The 9,077-nt window shown below is 35.1% G+C and overlaps 2 protein-coding genes across 2 annotated transcripts; both read left to right on the forward strand.

Annotated features, from left to right (window-relative positions):
• Positions 1-2,054: 2,054 nt before the first annotated feature.
• LOC138444139 (olfactory receptor 4F6-like) lies at positions 2,055-3,002 on the forward strand. Its single transcript, XM_069597467.1, has one exon. The coding sequence runs from the start codon at positions 2,064-2,066 to the stop codon at positions 3,000-3,002; it is 939 nt and encodes a 312-aa protein (XP_069453568.1). The 5' UTR covers positions 2,055-2,063.
• Positions 3,003-4,479: 1,477 nt separating this feature from the next.
• Positions 4,480-8,791, forward strand: LOC138444065 (olfactory receptor 4F4). The gene is made up of 2 exons (XM_069597397.1): positions 4,480-4,497; positions 7,811-8,791. Exons 1-2 carry the CDS (start codon positions 4,480-4,482, stop codon positions 8,789-8,791), a joined length of 999 nt encoding a protein of 332 aa, XP_069453498.1.
• Positions 8,792-9,077: the final 286 nt, after the last annotated feature.

The following is a 9,077-nucleotide window of genomic DNA, read 5'->3' on the forward strand; positions in this document are numbered from 1 at the left end:
ATATATGTCCATGCTACTTTCTCAATTTGTCCTACCCTCACCTTCCCTCTGTGTGTCAAGTCCCTTCTCTGCTATGTTCATCAGTACCATTTCAAAATATTTTCTTAATTTTAGATTAGTCTATATTTCTATCAGTGGTGTATGAATGTGCCTATTTTAATGAGTGTTGGTTTTGACAACAATAACTATAAAACCTTTTTAACTTAATAGAAAAATAATAGATTTATATTTGATTTGATTTGATTTTTGAGGAATATATATATATGCAAAAATACATATATAGTTTACTTTTCTAAATTCTCTCTTCATATCATTTGTCCATTTATCTATTAGGCCTCAGAGGTTTTATTAAATGATTTGAGCTTTTTAAATATAAATTTATTTATTTTAATTTGAGGTTAACTACTTTACAATATTGTATTGGTTGTGCCATACATCAACATGAACCTGCTACAGGTATACACATGTTCCCCATCCTGAACCCCCCTTCCTCCTCCCTCCCCATACCATCCCTCTGGGTCATCCCAGTGCACCAGCCCCAAGCATCCAGTATCATGCATCGAACCTGGACTGGCGATTCATTTCATATATGATATTATACATGTTTCAATGCCATTCTCCCAAATCATCCCACCCTCTCCCTCTCCCACAGAGTCCAAAAGACTGTTCTATATTGCTAATAATAGCCAGGACATGGAAGCAACCTAGATGTCCATTAGTAGATGAATGGATAAGAAAGCTGTGGTACGTATACACAATGGAGTATTACTCAGCCATTAAGAAGAATATATTTGAATCAGTTCTAATGAGGTGGATGAAACTGGAGCCGATTATACAGAGTGAAGTAAGCCAGAAAGAAAAACACCAATACAGCATACTAATGCATATATATGGAATTTAGAAAGATGGTAACAATAACGCTGTATGTGAGACAGCAAAAGAGACACAGATGTATAGAACAGTCTTTTGAACTCTGTGGGAGAGGGAGAGGGTGGGATGATTTGGGAGAATGGCATTGAAACATGTATAATATCATATAAGAAATCAATCACCAGTCTAGGTTCGATGCAGGGTGCAGGATGCTTAGGGCTGGTGCACTGGTATGATCTGGAGGGATGGTGTAGGAGGGGGGGGAGGTGGGAGGGGGGTTTGGGATTGGAAACATGTGTACACCTGTGGTGGATTCATATTGATGTGTGTCAAAACCAATGCAATATTGTAAAGTAAAAAAATAATAATAATAATAAATTTTTTAATGAACTTTTAAGAAATATTATGAAAATATCAATCTTTTGTCTGTCTATGGTACTTCAAATTCATGTAAGATTTTTAAAGTAGATTGTTTTTAAGTACATGTAGGAAATAGCCTTCAGAGGTATCTTAACAGTTATTATGCATGTCTATGCTCATTTCCAATATGTGTGGTGTATCAGATGGTAAAGAATCTGCCTGCAATACAGGAGATCCAGGTTCAATCCCTGGATCAGGAAGATCCCCTGGAGAAGGAAATGTCAACCCACTCCAGTATTCTTGCCTAGGGAATTTCATGCACAGAGGAGCCTGGTGGGCTACAGAGGTCGCCAAGAGTTGAACATAACTGAGTGACTAACACTTTTCATATTCATTTCTAACTTATATTTAACTTTATTATGATTATTTTTTTAAAGTTATCTATTTTTTAATCAGTTTATGTGCTTTTATACCCTCTTCCAATTTTCTGGTATTTATTATTTTTGTTTTTAACTTGTATTGTTTTACTTCATCTGTATTCCTTGAGTTTATGTTATACATTCTTTCCTAACACCATAAATTGTCTGATTGCTCACATATTTAAATAAATAGGATCATTTAAAGTGAAAGATTGTCTCTGAGTGAAGCTTTGTTGTATTCAATATTTTATACCCTGGTTCCCATTATTTTGTAAGTAGTCTATAATCAATTAAGTTAAAGGACCAACTTTAAATTATCAGCATTTAACACAACATTTAAGTTGTATTAAGTTGATCCCTCTTTTCTTTTGTTGCAGGTCACTTGACAGTCAGTCTTATCTTCTTTATGATTCAATGGACCAAGTAAATGGCTCTGTGGTAACTGAATTTGTGTTACTGGGACTTACACAATCCTCAGGGATGCAGTTTTTACTTTTTCTCTTCTTCTCTGTATTGTATTTGGGGATTATCCTGGGAAACCTCTTCATTGTGGTCACAGTGATTTTCGATTCCCACTTACATACCCCCATGTACGTTCTATTGGCCAACCTATCACTAACTGACCTAGCCCTTTCATCCACCACAGTTCCCAGGATGATATCTGATCTTTTCAGTGACTGTCGAATCATTTCTTTCCACAACTGCATGCTACAAATGTTCTTTATCCATGTCACAGGAGGAGTGGAGATGATGCTGCTCATAGCCATGGCATATGACAGGTACACAGCAATCTGCAAGCCTCTCCATTATCTAACTATTATGAATCCCAAAATGTGCATGTTTTTAGTAGTTGCTGCTTGGATAATTGGAGTGACTCATGCTGTGTCTCAGTTTGTCTTTGTCATAAATTTACCCTTCTGTGGACCTAATAATGTGGGGAGCTTTTATTGTGATTTTCCTCGGGTTATTAAACTTGCATGCATAGATACTTACAAACTAGAATTTGTAGTCACTGTCAACAGTGGTTTCATATCTATGGGCACCTTCTTTCTCTTAATTATATCATACATCTTTATTCTGATCACTGTCCGACGACATTCTTCAAAACATTTATCCAAAGCGTTCTTCACTCTATCAGCTCACATCACTGTAGTGCTTTTGTTTTTCCTTCCATGCATGTTTCTCTATGTATGGCCTTTCCCTACGAAGTCACTGGATATATTTTTTGCCATTGTGGACTTTGTTGTCACCCCCGTCTTAAATCCTGCCATATATACTTTAAGGAACAGAGATATGAAGGTGGCAATGACAAGGCTAAGTCAACAGCTTGTAAATTCTAGGGAAGGGACATGAGAGATTTCATTGATGAGAGCACAAGATGAATGTCATGAATCATCAAGACCCTCGTGGTCACCATGAACACTATAGAATGTGTTCATTTTCCTTATTGCTTTTAAAAACTGAGAAATTGGTGCTTCCCTAGTGGTTCAATGGTAAACAGTCCACCTGCCAATGCAGGGGACATGGGTTTGATCCCTGATCCTGGAGGATCCCACATGCCGCAGAGCAACTAAGCTCATTGACCACAACTGCTGAGGCTGTGCTCTAGAGCCCAGCCACTGAGCCCACATGCTGCAACTACTGAAGCCTGCATGCCCTAGAGCCTATGCTCTGCAACAAAAGAAGCCACAGCGATGAGAAGCTCATGAACCACAACTAGAGAGTAGCCCCGGATTGCCTCAACTAGAGGAAAGTCCACACAGCAACAAAGACCAAGCACAACCAAACATAAATAAATAAAATTATAAAAGAACAACCAAAAAACAAAAAACTGAGAAGCCTACAAAAAAAAGGTATTGAGTCAAGGAATTTCATTTACATAGAGTTGCAGCTTATATTTCTATCTAACCTCCAAACCTAAACTGTAGTTACCACTAATGGCTGCATTCAATATTCATGTGGATATTTTACATCTACAGATAGATATGTACACATGTATATGTATATGTATGTGTGTATATATATATATATATATATATATATCTACATGCACACACACACACACACATATATGGAGAAGGCAATGGCAACCCACTCCAATACTCTTGCCTGACAAATCCCATGGACGGAGGAGCCTGGTGGGCTGCAGTCCATGGGGTCGCTACGAGTCAGACACGACTGAGTGACTTCACTTTCACTTTTCACTTTCATGCATTGGAGAAGAAAACGGCAACCCACTCCAGTGTTCTTGCCTGGAGAATCCCAGAGATGGGGGAGCCTGGTGGGCTGCCATCTATGAGGTCACGTAGAGTTGGACACGACTGAAGCGACTTAGCAGCAACACACATATACATGTAATTTAACTTCATCAGTATCTTCCATTTGATAACAAGCATCATTGGAAATCAATTAATATTTCTTATGGAAATTATGTAGATCCAAAGATAAAATATGGCTTTATGTAAACCAATAGACATTAAAATTGAGGAAGAAGCAATTCTCATTATACTTGTATTTTAATTAGATAAATAGGAAGGTCAACACTATGACACTATGTTAAGAATTAAAATTGCTTTTAGACTTTGATAATGTATTTCGTACAATATTGTTTTAAAAATAGACTCTAGTATTTTCTATTATGTAAAAATTTTGCCTATTTTCCAGTTTTTTTCAATATTTGTGTTCAAAGCATATCTTGATTCATTCTTTAAAAGTATCTACAATTCTATAAGTATTTGAAAGGACTTATTTACTAGAGGAGGATACTCCATTGAGATCTCAGCATCTTTAATATGTTCATTTTTAAGTAAGGGCACTTAGAACAAAGAAGATGATTGGCATGTTTCAGGTAAAATCTGGAAAGTCTGCTGGTCATGGAGCACAGCTGAGAGATCTTTTGGGTTCTTTCTATGACTGATTTAAGGGACATTAACTGTGATAAGTCAGTTCAGTTTTAACCACTGTATGGTAATTAAAGCTACTCAATAAAAATGATAAATAATAATAACTTAGACTTATTATTTGTCAAGGCATTTTTCCTATATTTTCTCCACAAATTCTAAGCTATCTGCTTTCTATAAAATCTAAAACATTATTATTTGCTTTCTTCTTAACACGTCTGAATTTTAATTGCACAATTTTTTCAATTGTTTTACTATGATTCTTTAAAAATTTACCTTTAAATTCAGTGAAGGTCATAGAAGTACCTGAGTTAGCCAAGAAACTGTGACATTAGCCCTTAAATCAAGACGATTTTGTGTATTTCCTCAGGGGAAAGCTTGTGAGACAATAAGAGTTAGTCTCAATACCCAAAGTTCAGGATGACTATTTTCAGATCTCTTCATCTGCCTCTGGTCATTTCCATAAATGGTTCTTAATTCTAATGAAGTCATTTGCTAAGAAGGATAGTTTATATCAATTTTCTTCTCTTGGAAATTGTATACTTCATGAGAAAGTGCAAATAAAAGAAAAGTCTACACACTATGCTCTGAAAATTGCTGTAGTGTCTTCCAGTTATGAAGGAGGTAGGTAGAATGTGAAAATGAAATATATCAGCAGAACTAACCAAACTGTAGCATTTGTATTGATAATAAAATGCTTCTGTTAGTAATAACCCATTCTACAGAATTAAATTTTATGAGTATTTTTCAGGAAAAATGGAAGAATCCTGAGGTTGGTGAAAAAAAATTCATTTTGCTGAAGAATAGTATATTTGAATTCTTACTTGTTAACATAGAAAATCTTTTCACTGCAAATGAGAACACTTTGGTAAACCTATCTTGACATAACTATCAAGTTTGTCCTCTTCTCTCAGTGAAATCATTTCACATCAGTAAACATCCAAAGAAAATACTAAATCACATTCCTTGACTTTGAAGAAACATCCAAATCACCCAGTCATGTCAGAAATGATCTCACGATAGAATCCCATCCTCTTTATTGTCAATGACAAGTATGATTATATTTGTGCTAAGCAGAAGGGGACTAAAATGACTATTTATGACTTGTTTTACTACTAGACTTCTCTTTATACTTGGAAATAAATTAGAATTGCTAAGAGTCAGGCATGACTGAGTGACTTCACTTCAAATATTTATAGGATTTTAAAAACAGTAATATGGAGCTTTAGGATAGGGCTATGGAATGGATAATGAAGAAAAGTATAATTTCCAAGGAACTTGGAATAACTTATTAAATAGAGAAAACATAATACTACTCCCCCAAGAAATTTGACAAGCCATAATCTATCCTTTCATGACTCCTTGAGACCAGTCAATTTCCTCTCCTCTCTTTCATAGCTTTCCCTTCAAGCTACCATTCCATTTTCTACTTCACTTACTGCAAAACTTCTGGACTCCCCAATACATATATGGAATGACTTTTGCAACTTACATCCAACGACCACTTTTCAGGCTCTTAACTTTCAGGTAGCAACTTACAAAGATATTCCAACAATACCTCTACATTTTATTATCATCATCCTTTACTTCCTTCCAAATGGATTGTTTCTTCTAAAGATGATCTTTATGTTATATATTGCTATGCTATCTCTTTTATAGTTATTTTCATAATTAAAGCTGTGACAGTGTTCACAATTACTCACAATAAAAAAATTGGCATCATTTTTTTAATCTTATACATGTATTGACACATGTCCTGTTATTACTACCTTTTATAATTAGGTATTATAAAGCTATTAGTAACTGCTTACCATTTGTTAGAAATTTATTAAACAATTGCTCATAATTCTACAACAGTTCATGTCAACATAATAAAACAAGAATCCTATAGTAGGCATTCTAGAATCCTTTTCCAATTTCATTTCCTATTAAAATTTCTTCACATTTTATCTCAGAAAATATTTTCCTCACTTTTAAGTTTTTATTTTTTAGATTTTATTTTGTTTTTTAAACTTTTTTGACCACCCCACACAGCATGGGAAATGTTAAGTTCCCCCATCAGGGATCAAACTCACATCCTCTGTAGTGGCATTCTCTTGCTTTTAACTTCTTTCTCTCATTTTTAAACCTTATTTTTGTGTTGTCATTCCTTTCTTCTATTTTTCATCTTTAATTTTATTTTGGCTTAACTCTTTCTTCTAAGCATTTTCATATTACCAAATGTTAAGTATCAATTCTATCCTCCATAAATTCTTATAATTCCTAGTTTCTGTTTCAGAATTCTCATAAATGTAAAGTTCCCATAAGACTGAATCTCTACATCTGTCTTAGTTTTCATATTGCTATCCAAGCTCCTGACAGATTATGAAAATTATTTTTAAGTTATATCCCTCCCTCAATCCTGATAGAGTATTGGATTAGTGAGGATTTAGAAAATTTTTGATCCAATGCAGTAATTTAAAAGATAGGGAAACTAAATCTTGCTATGATAATTATTTTTAGAAGACAAGTATACTTTTAAATGATTATTGAGGAGCCAGGGTTTTTCTATGAATCAGAGGTGATAACTCTCACTACTAATAATCTTCTAAATCTATTGCATAATTACCAAATACAAAAGTTGAAATTCATAATAACCATAAGAAGGAATATAATTAGTATTTGCATTTACAAAATGGCAAAAGAAGTCTTAAAGACGATGAATTCAAGATCCACAGATGCACACAAAACCCACTATGATTGCTTCCCAATTAAATTGTGAATGAGAATTTGTTTTAGTTTAATAGAGAAGTTTCCAATAACTGTATACAAGATTGTTGTGATGAACTATTAGGCTACTAAAAATGCCTTCTCAAAAATGCATGTCATGAAAACCCTTTTTAGATGTGACAATCATAGAGTTTTGTATGTATTTAAGAGTTATAATATGGTCCACAGAATATGACCTGTTTTGGAGTTCAGCGAAAAAGGACATAAATGCAGGGTGAGGGTATAAATTTAATCTGGCAGAGAGGGTAACATGAAAAAAGCATTTTATTAGGAATAAGCCTAGCATACATGGAAACACTAAAGCTTGGACAACTGGACTATAAGCATATCCAGGCAAAGAGTGTGGGATAAAATTGAGTTTAGATTGTAGGCATTTTTAATTCCTTTATGTAACAAAGCACAGAATGTCATCATGAGTGTGAACATAATGACACAAAATGGGGCTCTGAATTTGAACATAATATTTCTGACTTTCTTCTCACTCCATTCAAGGTAACTACAGAGGATATTTCCTGGAATGAATCAATAAGTGAAACAAATCACTCCACGGTGACTGAGTTCATTTTTCTAGGACTCTCCAATTCTCAGGAACTCCAGATTTTCCTAGTTGTGTTCTTTTTTGTATTCTATGTAGCAATTGTGTTCGGGAACCTTCTTATTGTCATAACTGTGGCTTCTGACTCCCACCTTCACTCCCCCATGTACTTCCTGCTGGCCAACCTCTCACTCATTGACCTGTGTCTGTCTTCAGTCACAGCCCCCAAGATGATTGCTGATTTTTTCAGTAAATGTAAGGTCATCTCGTTCAAGGGCTGCCTTGCTCAGATATTTCTCCTTCATTTCTTTGGTGGGAGTGAGTTGGTGATCCTTATAGCCATGGCCTTTGACAGATATGTAGCAATCTGTAAACCCCTTCGCTACACTACAATTATGCGTGGCAATGTATGTGCTGGCTTTGTGGCTGCTGCATGGGGAACTGGCTTCCTCTACTCAGTGAGCCAGTTGGCCTTTGCAGTGAATTTACCTTTCTGTGGTCCCAATGAGGTAGATAGCTTTTACTGTGACCTTCCTAGGGTCATCAAACTTGCCTGCACAGATACCTATAGGTTGGATATCATGGTCATTGCTAACAGTGGTGTGCTCACTGTGTGTTCTTTTTTTCTGCTAATCATCTCATACACTGTCATCTTAGTGACCATCCAGCATCTCCCTTCAGAGAGGTCATCCAAGGCTCTGTCTACTTTAACTGCTCATATCACAGTAGTTCTTCTGTTCTTCGGACCATGTATCTTCATTTATGCCTGGCCATTCCCCATCAAGTCATTAGATAAATTCCTTGCTGTGTTTTATTCTGTAGTCACTCCTTTCTTGAACCCAATGATATACACACTGAGAAACAAAGACATGAAGACTGCAATGAGACGGCTGAGAAAATGGAATATCAATTCTAGGATAAAGTCTCAGATCTCATAAAATTAATCCATAAGATTAATCTGAGATAATGACATATTATATAGCATCAGTAAGTTATTTAGAAAATCTAATGAAAAATGATATCTTCCATTTCATATTCTGTATCAACTGTCAAAGAATATTTACATACACAACCTCATTTTATTCTTTGACAATCTTGTTATATTTTTTAATACAGAGGCAAACTTAACATTTTACTTTGAAAATATGATCTCACTAATTCTCCTAACAATTAAAGGCATAAATATGTTAGCATCTGTACACTCTTGTGCCTTCTTGGATGGTC

This window comes from Ovis canadensis, chromosome 7, assembly GCF_042477335.2.
Source record: "Ovis canadensis isolate MfBH-ARS-UI-01 breed Bighorn chromosome 7, ARS-UI_OviCan_v2, whole genome shotgun sequence".
Classification (NCBI taxonomy): domain Eukaryota; kingdom Metazoa; phylum Chordata; class Mammalia; order Artiodactyla; family Bovidae; genus Ovis; species Ovis canadensis.